General features: G+C 39.2%; 1 protein-coding gene across 1 annotated transcript in view; it reads left to right on the top strand.

Moving 5' to 3' along the window:
* Positions 1–16,379, top strand: part of LPL (lipoprotein lipase) — a 163,027-nt gene that overhangs the window by 47,644 nt on the left and 99,004 nt on the right. The window contains exon 4 of the mRNA XM_044090718.1: positions 6,981–7,092. Coding sequence (XP_043946653.1) covers positions 6,981–7,092 — 112 coding nt within the window. The remainder of the gene's footprint in view (positions 1–6,980; positions 7,093–16,379) is intronic.

The following is a 16,379-nucleotide window of genomic DNA, read 5'->3' as shown; positions in this document are numbered from 1 at the left end:
TATGTACAGAAAATATACATAAAAACACATATAAAAACATAAAAACACACTAAGCATATAAATATACTAGATAACTTAATGTTTAAATGGCCTATCCAATAAAAATGGTTTCAATGATAACTTATCATTGAGACCATGACCGTTATCAGCAGCTAGCTTAATTATCCACCTAGCCTCCGTTCTTTCTGTTTTATTTCCAATATTGCCTAACCTCTCTGTCTCTAACAACTGTCCTATAACCATGAATCTAAATACATGTGTAATATCATTCTGCAGAGTGTGTTTAGCCAGGGCGTTTCTCTCATTCTCCCTGTGGATAGCATAAAGATGCTCCCTAACTCTTTCCCTCAATGTCCTATTAGTCTTACCTACATAGAAACATTGACACTTCTTACAAGAAGCCAAATAAATCACGTGCCTCGATCTACAATCTGCATATTCATTGAATTCATATCTGACACCAGTGTCAGGATGTATAAATACATTGGAATTCATTATATATCCACATTGATTACAAGTACGAGAGCATATGTGCCCTTCCTCTGTGAAGTGACCTTATTTATAGGTACCTTATCGTAACAAAGCAAACGTTTGAGGGACTTAGTATTTTTATAACTAAAGGCCGGTCTCTCACCAACCAAATCCTTAATATCATCATCCAATTGCAAGATGTTCCAATGTCTCATAATAATATCGACAATGGATGTGTTATTAGTAAAAGGAATAACTACCCTTCTTCTATCTCCTTTCTTCTCATTAGGTCGCTTATAGGTATTTCCATTCCTTTTAATATATGGTAGTCCCGTCTGCTCACGTTCCATGTCATCCATTAGATGAAGATCATTACTACGATAACCTCTATCCATAAAATCACGTTCTATAGCTACAACTGTGTCAGAAAAAACTTGATCATCACTAGTTATATGTGAACAACGTTTTATTTGGTTCCTGACAATATTCCTGTGTACATGTGGCGGGTGCATGCTGCTCCTATGTAGGATAGCATTTCTCCTACATGGTTTCTTGAACACTTTTGTCTCAAAAACGCCATCACATTTACTAAGTGTGACATCTAGAAAGTCTATTTTATCCTGTGAAACTGTGCTAGTTAGTGTAAGAAATGTAGTAGTTCCATTTATATAGGTAACAAAATCTTCTAAACTTTCTAGATCACCTCCCCAAAACAAAAAAACGTCATCAACAAAACGTTTATAACATTTAATATATCTAGAAAAAATCAGATGTTCCAAAACATAGGCACTCTTCCAATAGGCTAACACAAGATTAGCATAAGAGTTAGCACACGAGGTGCCCATGGCTACACCTTTAGTCTGAAGATAATATTCACTGTCAAATGTAAACACATTATAATTAAGAACCATTTCTAACAACATCGTAATCCTTATAACCTGACTATTATTTAACCCTTTGCTAATCAAATATAACCTTATAAAATCTAAACCTATTTCATTGGGGATACAGGTAAATAGAGACACCACATCCAGTGTCGCCATATAATCCAACTCTCCTATAGTTTTATATTCATTAAAGGGTGCTAAGGTTTCTAAAAACTGTTTTGTGTCACATAATACAGATTCCGTAGAGTCTACTATAGGTCTCAATTTCTTCTCTAAATAAATTGACATAGTCTCTGTCAACCAGCCTCTACCCGATACTATTGGTCTAAGGGGAGGATTAACCATGGTCTTATGTATTTTAGGAAGACCTCTAATGGTTGGTATCACAGGTTTCTCAATTAAAAAATACTTATATAAATCATTGTCAATAATGCCACACATCAGCATGTCATATAGTTCTGCATGCACTGTTTTAATTAATCTATCTAAATCTAATTTACTCAGTTTCCTATAGGTAGTCTCATCTGAGAGCATCTCTAGCATAGTATTACTATAATAGCTAGTATCTAGTAGTACAGTAGCTCCCCCTTTATCAGCTGGTCTAACTACTATGTCAGTATTATTCTGTAAATCCTGTAACGCTAACTTTTCACCTCTGGTAACATTATAAAAATCTGGTTTAACTTTATTCCCCTCAAAAAGTTTCAAAAAGTCATTACTACAAGCTTTTTCAAAGCTATCAAGTAAAGGATGTAAGGCAGGAGTATAAACTGATGGTTTTTTAAAACAACATAGTGTCAGCATTCATCACATCATTATTACCAAACTGTAAACAAAGTGCAACATTTCTGGTAAAACATTTAATGTCCACTACTAGATTACTTACATCAACACCTTGTGAGGGAATAAAAGACAGACCTCTATTGAGTATCTTCCTCTCACTGTCCGACAAAGTGTATGTGGATAAATTAACAATCAAGTCCTCACTACAGGTTTCAGGGCTTTCTTCTGAAACTCGAACTGCCCTCCAGATATTTTCCTCTTCCTGGTTCCTTGTTGTGGAGTCCAATTCTGCCTTTGATCCAGACGAAAAGGGAGTGGAAAACGAAGGGATGTGGTGTCATTATCTCCAAGATACGAACATCCACCTGCTACTGCTGTCGTCTTTTTGCATACTGCTTGTTCTGAACAAACGGCTGGATGCACATCGCCAGACGAAGAGGAGTGCACATTGGAGCGTAGTTCCATACTCAACACATCAGCAGGAAGAGAAGGCGTCAACGCGGAAGTGGTAGGAGCAGAAAGATCCGTACACGTAGCTAAAGGTGTTGGAGCACTAGCGCGTGTTACATCATAAGGTGCCCTGGTGGACTCCCTCGGCCAGGAGAAAACATTCCCCCTCGAGAAATCCAGACAGTCTCTCTCTAACTTCTTTTTCTTCGCTAATAGGAAGTTATTGTCTAGCGCTTGCTTAGTGGTGATAACATCTGAATAAAAGTCTTCTCTTTGCATTTCAGTGAGAATAGCAGTCAACCTCTTCTCTAACGCAAGGGCTTCAATCTGAAGCTCACTTTCTATAGTAGTGTACTGTTCAATTAGTAGCTTCATATACGCATAGCTAGTATCAAGATTCAACTGTTGCCACTTGGATAACAGTTCAGGATACGCTGAGCCAAAGGTAGGCATTTTCAATAAACGAAGACCTCTAGGAATCACTTTTAACTTAATGCATGCCTCCATATGTCTTTTCTGCCATTGAGCATTTTTAATCTTGCTCAAAACATCCTCCAATTTCCTCATTAGCTGCAAAGTATCCACATGCCAATCAGTACCCTTATGTGTAAGAGCTGCTTTAGCTAGCTCGGCATAGGACAATTTCAATAAAGGATTAATAGCCACTGAAAACATATTAGTAAGACCCAATGGTCTGGGCTCCAATAGTCCATTAGATGCATTGCTGGTTCCTTCTGTCATGTCCCTGATATGAACAAAATAACAATATCTCAGAAACAAGATCAGGTACAGGGTAAGGTATCACCTCAAAAAGCAAGAAACAATCCAAAACAAAGGAGGTGAATACGGCACAACTATCGAAGCAAACAAGGTAGACAAACGTAGAAATAAAAACCCTTTATTCGAAAAGTAAGCGCTTTCACGTTACATAGAACGCTTCATCAGACTTTAACAGAACAAAGAAAACTCAAACCATTTAAATGTATGTGATGCACCAATAAAACACCTTTTTCATGTCACATGTGTTCCAAATGAAATTACATCATTTACTTTAAAAGGCACAGGCTAGGTGGATAATTAAGCTAGCTGCTGATAAAGGTCATGGTCTCAATGATAAGTTATCATTGAAACCATTTTTATTGGATAGGCCATTTAAACATTGAGTTATCTAGTATATTTATATGCTTAGTGTGTTTTTATGTTTTTATATGTGTTTTTATGTATATTTTCTGTACATATTTAATATATTATTTTTGTTCTCTTGTGCCTTTAAAGTAAATGATGTAATTTCATTTGGAACACGTGACATGAAAAAGGTGTTTTATTGGTGCATCACATACATTTAAATGGTTTGAGTTTTCTTTGTTCTGTTAAAGTCTGATGAAGCGTTCCATGTAACGTGAAAGCGCTTACTTTTCGAATAAAGGGTTTTTATTTCTACGTTTGATACATAGTATGTATGGTGATAGGGGGAATCGTCATGCATAGTATGTATGGTGATAGGGGGAATCATCATGTATATTATGTTTGGTGATAGGGGGAATCGTCATGCATATTATGTATGGTGATAGGGGGCATCGTCATGCAAATTATGTATGGTGATAGGGGGACTCCTCATGCATATTATGTAAGGTGATAGGAGGAATCATCATGCATATTATGTATGGTGATAAGGGGAATCCTCATGCATATTATGTAAGGTGATGGGGAGTCATCATGCATATAATGTAAGGTGATGGGGGAGTCATCATGCATATTATGTAAGGTGATGGGGGAGTCATCATGCATATTATGTAAGGCGATGGGGGAGTCATCATGCATATTATGTTTGGTGATAGGGGGAATCCTCATGCATATTATGTTAGGTGATAGGGGGAATCCTCATGCATATTATGTATGGTGATAGGGGGAATCGTCATGCATATTATGTTAGGTGATGGGGGAATCGTCATGCATATTATGTAAGGTGATAGGGGGAATCGTCATGCATATTATGTATGGTGATAGGGGGAATCGTCACGCATATTATGTTTGGTGATAGGGGGAATCGTCACACATATTATGTTAGGTGATAGGGGGAATCCTCATGCATATTATGTTTGGTGATAGGGGGAATCGTCATGCATATTATGTTAGGTGATGGGGGAATCGTCATGCATATTATGTAAGGTAATAGGGGGAATCGTCATGCATATTATGTATGGTGATAGGGGGAATCGTCATGCATAATATGTATGGTGATGGGGGAATCGTCATGCATAATATGTATGGTGATGGGGGAATCGTCATGCATATTATGTTTGGTGATAGGGGGAATCGTCATGCATATTATATTTGGTGATAGGGGGAATCGTCATGCATATTATGTTTGGTGATAGGGGGAATCGTCATGCATATTATGTTTGGTGATAGGGGGAATCGTCATGCATATTATGTTTGGTGATAGGGGGAATCGTCATGCATATTATGTATGGTGATAGGGGGAATCGTCATGCATATTATGTATGGTGATAGGGGGAAATCGTCATGCATATTATGTTTGGTGATAGGGGGAAATCGTCATGCATATTATGTTTGGTGATAGGGGGAATCGTCATGCATATTATGTATGGTGATAGGGGGAATCGTCATGCATATTATGTATGGTGATAGGGGGAATCGTCATGCATATTATGTTTGGTGATAGGGGGAATCGTCATGCATATTATGTTTGGTGATGGGGGGAATCGTCATGCATATTATGTATGGTGATGGGGGGAATCGTCATGCATATTATGTATGGTGATAGGGGGAATCGTCATGCATATTATGTATGGTGATAGGGGGAATCGTCATGCATATTATGTATGGTGATAGGGGGAAATCGTCATGCATATTATGTATGGTGAAAGGGGGAATCGTCATGCATATTATGTATGGTGATAGGGGGAATCGTCATGCATATTATGTTTGGTGATAGGGGGAATCATCATGCATATTATGTTTGGTGATGGGGGATCATCATGCATGTTAAGTAAGGTGATAGGGGGAATCATCGTCATGCATATTATGTTTGGTGATAGGGGTAATCATCATGCATATTATGTAAGGTGATAGGGGGAATCGTCATGCATATTATGTTTGGTGATAGGGGGAATCGTCATGCATATTATGTATGGTGATAGGGGGAATCATCATGCATATTATGTAAGGTGATAGGGGGAATCGTCATGCATATTATGTTTGGTGATAGGGGGAATCCTCATGCATATTATGTATGGTGATAGGGGGAATCGTCATGCATAGTATGTATGGTGATAGGGGGAATCGTCATGCATATTATGTTTGGTGATAGGGGGAATCATCATGCATATTATGTTTGGTGATAGTGGGAATCGTCATGCATATTATGTTTGGTGATAGTGGGAATCGTCATGCATATTATGTATGGTGATAGAGGGAATCATCATCATGCATATTATGTTTGGTGATAGGGGGAATCATCATGCATATTATGTAAGGTGATAGGGGGAATCATCGTGCATATTATGTAAGGTGATAGGGGGAATCATCATGCATATTATGTAAGGTGATGGGGGAATCATCATGAAACTTTTTCAGGCAGACAAGGGAAACCTCACTCCTTCATGATACGTTGAAGGTGTACTGAAAAAGGATAAACTCTAGACGTATTCTAAGGTTCATCTTGTATGCTTAGTCTCATTCTTTTGAGTGTGACCTCATCCCTGGATGGAGGTTTATTGAATGTTATAAACTTGGGGATATATAATGAAATGAAGCTGTGATAAATTGGGTTCACAATATCTAACATGATTGTACACAACATGTAAAAAAAGAGGACTCCTATCCCCACAATAACTTTTTATCTCTGAAGTCCTTCAAGGCTTTGTCCTGAGACCAGCCTTTTTTGGCAACTTTGCCTCAGATGGCAAAACTGACTTCTGTGTCCGAAGTGCAAGGGGTGTTGCTTTGAGAACAGCAGGACTACATTATCCCTTGTGGCCTTTCATAATGATTTATTACAAACATAAATAAAACATATTGTACAGAAATTGGCAGTTAGAATGGTGTTCGCAGAGTGAATTTTGAAAGAAATCTTACATTTTTTATTACAATTCTAGTAGAGATCAGATCACATATGCAAATAGCAGCCATTCTGGGGATATCAGTGTATGTGCCATTGTACAAATGGTGTGCCATGTTCAATTCAATTTATCACTCCATCTGCTACAAATCTCTGTGCTAATTTCTGTACTTTTCATTTCTTCATGCAAACTGTCATATCTACAATTTATCTGAGTTAGAATCTCAATACAACTTTATCATAAACACTTACATTTTCCATGAATTTACCTAACATTTATTCTGAAATGTGTTTCATTGTTTCAGGACTCTGTGAAGTATCCTCTTGAGAACATGCACTTGCTGGGATATAGCCTTGGGGCCCACGTAGCTGGAGTTGCAGGAAATCTTACAAACAATAAGGTCAACCGGATTACAGGTAAAGAAATATGTGATTGTAATTTACAAGCATATCTTTTTCTATTTTAAAACATCCTGTAGTTACAGAACCCTTGCCTTTTAAAGGATCAGTCAGATGTCCTGTTCATGTTTTTGGAGTATAATTACTGGACCATATGGGCCTATCTCATAGTCTCATAATCTGACTACATATCACACAATCGCTTAAAGATAACATGAAGGCCCACACCCATGTATGGAGATCATGGTAAAAAGTTTTTTCACAGCAGGCCTTGGAATGTTTTGGTACACTGCACCACTGCATCACTGTTCTCTACATAACATGACTATAATGTACAATATCCTGAATGAAATACACAGTTCGAATTATCAGCACTCCAGACAGGGCACAAACAATCATGTGTCATACTTACATAACTGAAGTACAAAAAAAATGAGGATGACTGATTTTTATCACTTAGTGAGAGAGAAACAGAGAGAGAGAAAAGGGAAACATCATTTTAAAAATCTGTCCAGTACTTAAACAAAAGGGAAGTTTGAAATTAAACAGTCTGTAAGAATTACTCAGACTTGCAGGTGACTGACTCCTGAGCATAATATACATTTTATAAATTACTTATTTAAAAATTAAACTAATCATTACTATAACTGTAAATACCTGTCATTTGTTTACTGTTCATAGGATTATAGTGACTGCTGAGCTCATAGTTGCACATTCAACAAGCTTCTTAGGATTATAGTGACTGCTCGTCTCATAGTCACACAATGTATCCCATAAACTTCTTAGGATTATAGTGACTGCTCGGCTCATAGTCGCACAATGTATCCCACAAGCTTCTTAGGATTATAGTGACTGCTCCGCTCATAGTCACATATTGTATCCCACAAGCTTCTTAGGATTATAGTGACTGCTCGGCTCATAGTCACACGATGTATCCCATAAGCTTCTTAGGATTATAGTGATTGCTGAGCTCATAGTCACACAATGTATCCCACGAGCTTCTTAGGATTGTAGTGACTGCTGAGCTCATAGTCACACAATGTATCCCACAAGCTTCGTAGGATTATAGTGACTGCTCGGCTCATAGTCGCACAATGTATCCCACAAGCTTCTTAGGATTATAGTGACTGCTCAGCTCATAGTCACACAATGTATCCCATAAGCTTCTTAGGATTATAGTGGCTGCTTAGCTCATAGTCACACAATGTATCCCACAAACTTCTTAGGATTATAGCGACTGCTCGGCTCAGTCACACAATGTATCCCATAAGCTTCTTAGGATTATAGTGATTGCTGAGCTCATAGCCACACAATGCATCCCATAAGCTTTTTAGAACTATAGTGACTGCTCGGCTCATAGTCACACAATGTATCCCACAAGCTTGTTAGGATTATAGTGACTGCTTGGCTCATAGTCACACAATGTATCCCACAAGCTTCTTAGGATTATAGTGACTGCTCAGCTCATAGTTGCACAATGTATCCCACAAACTACTTAGGATTATAGTGACTGCTGAGCTCATAGTCACACAATCAACAAGCTTCTTAGGATTATAGTGACTGCTCGGCTCATAGTCACACAATGTATCCCACAAGCTTCTTAGGATTATAGTGACTGCTCGGCTCATAGTCACACAATGTATCCCCCAAGCTTCTTAGGATTATAGTGACTGCTCGGCTCATAGTCACACAATGTATCCCATATGCTTCTTTGGATTATAGTGACTGCTCAGCTCATAGTCACACAATGTATCCCACAAACTTCTTAGGATTATAGTGACTGCTTGGCTCATAGTCACACAATGTATCCCACAAGCTTCTTAGGATTATAGTGACTGCTCGGCTCATAGCCACACAATGTATCCCATAAGCTTCTTAGGATTATAGTGATTGCTGAGCTCATAGTCACACAATGTATCCCATAAGCTTCTTAGTATTATAGTGATTGCTGAGCTCATAGTCACACAATGTATCCCACAAGCTTCTTAGGATTATATTGACTGCTCGGATCATAGTCACACAATGTATCCCACAAGCTTCTTAGGATTATAGTGACTGCTGAGCTCATAGTCACACAATGTATCCCACAATCTTATTAGGATTATAATGTCTGCTCGGCTCATAGTCACACAATGTATCCCACAAGCTTCTTAGGATTACAGTGACTGCTCAGCTCATAGTCGCACAATGTATCCATCAAGCTTCTTAGGATTATTGTGACTACTTGGCTCATAGTCACACAATGTATCCCATAAGATTCTTAGGATTATAGTGGCTGCTTAGCTCATAGTCACACAAGGTATCCCACAAGCTTCTTAGGATTATAGTGACTGCTCGGCTCCTAGTCACACAATGTATCCCACAAGCTTCTTAGGATTATCTTATTAGGATTATAATGACTGCTCGGCTCATAGTCACACAATGTATTCCACAAGCTTCTTAGGATTATAGTGACTGCTTAGCTCATAGTCGCACAATGTATCCATCAAGCTTCTTAGGATTATTGTGACTACTTGGCTCATAGTCACACAATGTATCCCATAAGATTCTTAGGATTATAGTGGCTGCTTAGCTCATAGTCACACAAGGTATCCCACAAGCTTCTTAGGATTATAGTGACTGCTCGGCTCCTAGTCACACAATGTATCCCACAAGCTTCTTAGGATTATAGTGACTGCTCGGCTCATAGTCACACAATGTATCCCATATGCTTCTTTGGATTATAGTGACTGCTCAGCTCATAGTCACACAATGTATCCCACAAACTTCTTAGGATTATAGTGACTGCTTGGCTCATAGTCACACAATGTATCCCACAAGCTTCTTAGGATTATAGTGACTGCTCGGCTCATAGTCACACAATGTATCCCATAAGCTTCTTAGGATTATAGTGATTGCTGAGCTCATAGTCACACAATGTATCCCATAAGCTTCTTAGTATTATAGTGATTGCTGAGCTCATAGTCACACAATGTATCCCACAAGCTTCTTAGGATTATAGTGACTGCTCGGCTCATAGTCACACAATGTATCCCACAAGCTTCTTAGGATTACAGTGACTGCTGAGCTCATAGTCACACAATGTATCCCACAATCTTATTAGGATTATAGTGACTGCTCGGCTCATAGTCACACAATGTATCCCACAAGCTTCTTAGGATTATAGTGACTGCTCAGCTCATAGTTGCACAATGTATCCCACAAACTACTTAGGATTATAGTGACTGCTGAGCTCATAGTCACACAATCAACAAGCTTCTTAGGATTATAGTGACTGCTCGGCTCATAGTCACACAATGTATCCCACAAGCTTCTTAGGATTATAGTGACTGCTCGGCTCATAGTCACACAATGTATCCCCCAAGCTTCTTAGGATTATAGTGACTGCTCGGCTCATAGTCACACAATGTATCCCATATGCTTCTTTGGATTATAGTGACTGCTCAGCTCATAGTCACACAATGTATCCCACAAACTTCTTAGGATTATAGTGACTGCTTGGCTCATAGTCACACAATGTATCCCACAAGCTTCTTAGGATTATAGTGACTGCTCGGCTCATAGCCACACAATGTATCCCATAAGCTTCTTAGGATTATAGTGATTGCTGAGCTCATAGTCACACAATGTATCCCATAAGCTTCTTAGTATTATAGTGATTGCTGAGCTCATAGTCACACAATGTATCCCACAAGCTTCTTAGGATTATATTGACTGCTCGGATCATAGTCACACAATGTATCCCACAAGCTTCTTAGGATTATAGTGACTGCTGAGCTCATAGTCACACAATGTATCCCACAATCTTATTAGGATTATAATGTCTGCTCGGCTCATAGTCACACAATGTATCCCACAAGCTTCTTAGGATTACAGTGACTGCTCAGCTCATAGTCGCACAATGTATCCATCAAGCTTCTTAGGATTATTGTGACTACTTGGCTCATAGTCACACAATGTATCCCATAAGATTCTTAGGATTATAGTGGCTGCTTAGCTCATAGTCACACAAGGTATCCCACAAGCTTCTTAGGATTATAGTGACTGCTCGGCTCCTAGTCACACAATGTATCCCACAAGCTTCTTAGGATTATCTTATTAGGATTATAATGACTGCTCGGCTCATAGTCACACAATGTATTCCACAAGCTTCTTAGGATTATAGTGACTGCTTAGCTCATAGTCGCACAATGTATCCATCAAGCTTCTTAGGATTATTGTGACTACTTGGCTCATAGTCACACAATGTATCCCATAAGATTCTTAGGATTATAGTGGCTGCTTAGCTCATAGTCACACAAGGTATCCCACAAGCTTCTTAGGATTATAGTGACTGCTCGGCTCCTAGTCACACAATGTATCCCACAAGCTTCTTAGGATTATAGTGACTGCTCGGCTCATAGTCACACAATGTATCCCATATGCTTCTTTGGATTATAGTGACTGCTCAGCTCATAGTCACACAATGTATCCCACAAACTTCTTAGGATTATAGTGACTGCTTGGCTCATAGTCACACAATGTATCCCACAAGCTTCTTAGGATTATAGTGACTGCTCGGCTCATAGTCACACAATGTATCCCATAAGCTTCTTAGGATTATAGTGATTGCTGAGCTCATAGTCACACAATGTATCCCATAAGCTTCTTAGTATTATAGTGATTGCTGAGCTCATAGTCACACAATGTATCCCACAAGCTTCTTAGGATTATAGTGACTGCTCGGCTCATAGTCACACAATGTATCCCACAAGCTTCTTAGGATTACAGTGACTGCTGAGCTCATAGTCACACAATGTATCCCACAATCTTATTAGGATTATAGTGACTGCTTGGCTCATAGTCACACAATGTATCCCACAAGCTTCTTAGGATTATAGTGACTGCTCAGCTCATAGTCGCACAATGTATCCATTAAGCTTCTTAGGATTATTGTGACTACTTGGCTCATAGTCACACAATGTATCCCATAAGATTCTTAGGATTATAGTGGCTGCTTAGCTCATAGTCACACAATGTATCCCACAAACTTCTTAGGATTATAGTGACTGCTCGGCTCATAGTCACCCAATGTATCCCACAAGCTTCTTAGTATTATAGTGACTGCTCGGCTCATAGTCACACATTGTATCCCACAAGCTTCTTAGGATTATAGTGATTGCTGAGCTCATAGTCACACAATGTATCCCATGAGCTTCTTAGGATTATAGTGATTGCTGAGCTCATAGTCACACAATGTATCCCACAAGCTTCTTAGGATTATAGTGACTGCTCGGCTCATTGTCACACAATGTATCCCACAAGCTTCTTAGGATTATAGTGACTGCTCGGGTCATAGTCGCATAATATATCCCACAAGCTTCTTAGGATTATAGTGACTGCTCGGCTCATAGTCACACGATGTATCCCATAAACTTCTTAGGATTATAGTGGCTGCTTAGCTCATAGTCACACAATGTATCCCACAATATTCTTAGGATTATAGTGACTGCTCGGCTCATAGTCACACCATGTATCCCACAAGCTTCTTAGGATTATAGTGACCGCTTGGCTCATAGTCACACAATGTATCCCATAAGCTTCTTAGGATTATAGTGACTGCTGAGCTCATAATCACACAATGTATCCCATAAGCTTTTTAGGATTATAGTGATTGCTGAGCTCATAGTCCCACAATGTATCCCACAACCTTCTTAGGATTATAGTGACTGCTCGGCTCATAGTCACACAATGTATCCCACAAGCTTCTTAGGATTATAGTGACTGCTTGGCTCATAGTCACACAATATATCCCACAAGCTTCTTAGGATTATAGTGACTGCTCAGCTCATAGTCACACAGTGTATCCCCCAAGCTTCTTTGGATTATAGTGACTGCTCAGCTCATAGTTGCACAATGTATCCCACAAACTACTTAGGATTATAGTGACTGCTGAGCTCATAGTCACACAATCAACAAGCTTCTTAGGATTATAGTGACTGCTCGGCTCATAGTCACACAATGTATCCCACAAGCTTCTTAGGATTATAGTGACTGCTCAGCTCATAGTTGCACAATGTATCCCACAAACTACTTAGGATTATAGTGACTGCTGAGCTCATAGTCACACAATCAACAAGCTTCTTAGGATTATAGTGACTGCTCGGCTCATAGTCACACAATGTATCCCACAAGCTTCTTAGGATTATAGTGACTGCTCGGCAAATAGTCACACAATGTATCCCACAAGCTTCTTAGGATTATAGTGACTGCTCGGCTCATAGTCACACAATGTATCCCATATGCTTCTTTGGATTATAGTGACTGCTCAGCTCATAGTCACACAATGTATCCCACAAACGTCTTAGGATTATAGTGACTGCTTGGCTCATAGTCACACAATGTATCCCACAAGCTTCTTAGGATTATAGTGACTGCTCGGCTCATAGCCACACAGTGTATCCCATAAGCTTCTTAGGATTATAGTGATTGCTGAGCTCATAGTCACACAATGTATCCCATAAGCTTCTTAGTATTATAGTGATTGCTGAGCTCATAGTCACACAATGTATCCCACAAGCTTCTTAGGATTATAGTGACTGCTCGGCTCATAGTCACACAATGTATCCCACAAGCTTCTTAGGATTATAGTGACTGCTGAGCTCATAGTCACACAATGTATCCCACAATCTTATTAGGATTATAATGACTGCTCGGCTCATAGTCACACAATGTATCCCACAAGCTTCTTAGGATTATAGTGACTGCTCAGCTCATAGTCGCACAATGTATCCATCAAGCTTCTTAGGATTATTGTGACTACTTGGCTCATAGTCACACAATGTAGCCCATAAGATTCTTAGGATTATAGTGGCTGCTTAGCTCATAGTCACACAAGGTATCCCACAAGCTTCTTAGGATTATAGTGACTGCTCGGCTCATAGTCACACAATGTATCCCACAAGCTTCTTAGGATTATAGTGACTGCTCGGCTCATAGTCACACAATGTATCCCATATGCTTCTTTGGATTATAGTGACTGCTCAGCTCATAGTCACACAATGTATCCCACAAACTTCTTAGGATTATAGTGACTGCTTGGCTCATAGTCACACAATGTATCCCACAAGCTTCTTAGGATTATAGTGACTGCTCGGCTCATAGTCACACAATGTATCCCATAAGCTTCTTAGGATTATAGTGATTGCTGAGCTCATAGTCACACAATGTATCCCATAAGCTTCTTAGTATTATAGTGATTGCTGAGCTCATAGTCACACAATGTATCCCACAAGCTTCTTAGGATTATAGTGACTGCTCGGCTCATAATCACACAATGTATCCCACAAGCTTCTTAGGATTATAGTGACTGCTGAGCTTATAGTCACACAATGTATCCCACAATCTTATTAGGATTATAGTGACTGCTCGGCTCATAGTCACACAATGTATCCCACAAGCTTCTTAGGATTATAGTGACTGCTCGGCTCATAGTCACACATTGTATCCCACAAGCTTCGTAGGATTATAGTGACTGCTCGGCTCATAGTCCCACAATGTATCCCATAAGCTTCTTAGGATTATAGTGATTGCTGAGCTCATAGTCACACAATGTATCCCACAAGCTTCTTAGGATTATAGTGTCTGCTCGGCTCTTAGTCACACAATGTTTCCCACAAGCTTCTTTGGATTATAGCGACTGCTGAGCTCATAGTCACACAATGTATCCCACAAGCTTCTTAGGATTATAGTGACTGCTCGGGTCATAGTCGCATAATATATCCCACAAGCTTCTTCGGATTATAGTGACTGCTCCGCTCATAGTCACATGATGTATCCCATAAACTTCTTAGGATTATAGTGGCTGCTTAGCTCATAGTCACACAATGTATCCCACAATATTCTTAGGATTATAGTGACTGCTCGGCTCATAGTCACACCATGTATCCCACAAGCTTCTTAGGATTATACTGACCGCTTGGCTCATAGTCACACAATGTATCCCATAAGCTTCTTAGGATTATAGTGACTGCTGAGCTCATAATCACACAATGTATCCCATAAGCTTTTTAGGATTATAGTGATTGCTGAGCTCATAGTCCCACAATGTATCCCACAACCTTCTTAGGATTATAGTGACTGCTCGGCTCATAGTCACACAATGTATTCCACAAGCTTCTTAGGATTATAGTGACTGCTCGGCTCATAGTCACACAATGTATCCCACAAGCTTCTTAGGATTATAGTGACTGCTCAGCTCATAGTCACACAGTGTATCCCCCAAGCTTCTTTGGATTATAATGACTGCTCAGCTCATAGTCACACAATGTATCCCACAAACATCCTAAGATTATAATGGCTGTTCAGTTGTGGTTATTAAGAGGCTTTAAAGTGTTTATGGTCTTCTTTTTTCTCCGTGGTATAGTACAGCAGTGCCATTACATAAAGTAATTGGTGATTTAGTGAGGAGTGCAGTGCAGGCACTATGCCACAAAATTGTGCCTGATTTGGTGATATTAATGTCTGTTTCCAGTGTTACAGTATTCAGTCTTGTGTTATCTTTGTTTGTGTTGTACATTAATTTGGCACAATGCCTAAAACACTAAGTAGACATCTCCTCTACGTAATGTCTGCAATACTGAGTTTAGTAGATTTTAAGATCTTTGTAATTTACCTCCTAGATATCAGTTTTTTTTTTTGTTAAGTTACGATAAACGTCTGTATAGTTCGAGAAACTGTGTAGTTATGTACACTAGTCTGCACTGCGCTCAGTAACAGCTTTCCCTGAGTTTTGTAAAGGAGGCTGCTAGTTGGAGATTACATCTTAAAAGTACCGTGCCTAATCAGATATATCATCCCAATCGGTTTTGTAAGTACTGTTGATCCATTGTTACGATTCAGTACTTTATAACTATCTCACCTATAATCAACTGATCCAAGCTCACAAAATTATTTTTAGCCGATCTCTATGCACTTCTATTGCTTCTACTTTCTAAATGCATCAGCCTAACAGATGTCTAAGGTCTAAATCACAAAACCTAATAAAATTGCACAAACCTGCCCATCCACCAGGTAAACATCTATCATCCTTTTGTCTAGTACAACACTGGAATTCTCTCCCACCTCTCATCCGTACCACTAATCGTCTCTCTGCCTTCAAATCCTTACTGCACTCATACCTTTCTTCACAGTGGGAATGCTCTTGTTCCCATCCTACATAGTTTCCCCTACCTCGCTCTACTTTACTTTCTGTAAATAAACTCCTAGTGTGTCTATAAGCTACAGCTCTAGCAAAGAATAAAAACAATAAATAAAAAAATGTTTTT

The sequence above is a fragment of the Protopterus annectens genome, chromosome 13.part0 (genome assembly GCF_019279795.1).
Source record: "Protopterus annectens isolate FY-2018-M chromosome 13.part0, PAN1.0, whole genome shotgun sequence".
NCBI lineage: Eukaryota > Metazoa > Chordata > Ceratodontiformes > Protopteridae > Protopterus > Protopterus annectens.
Note: the sequence above shows the minus strand (reverse complement) of the source record. Positions and strands in the feature narration are given on the sequence as shown.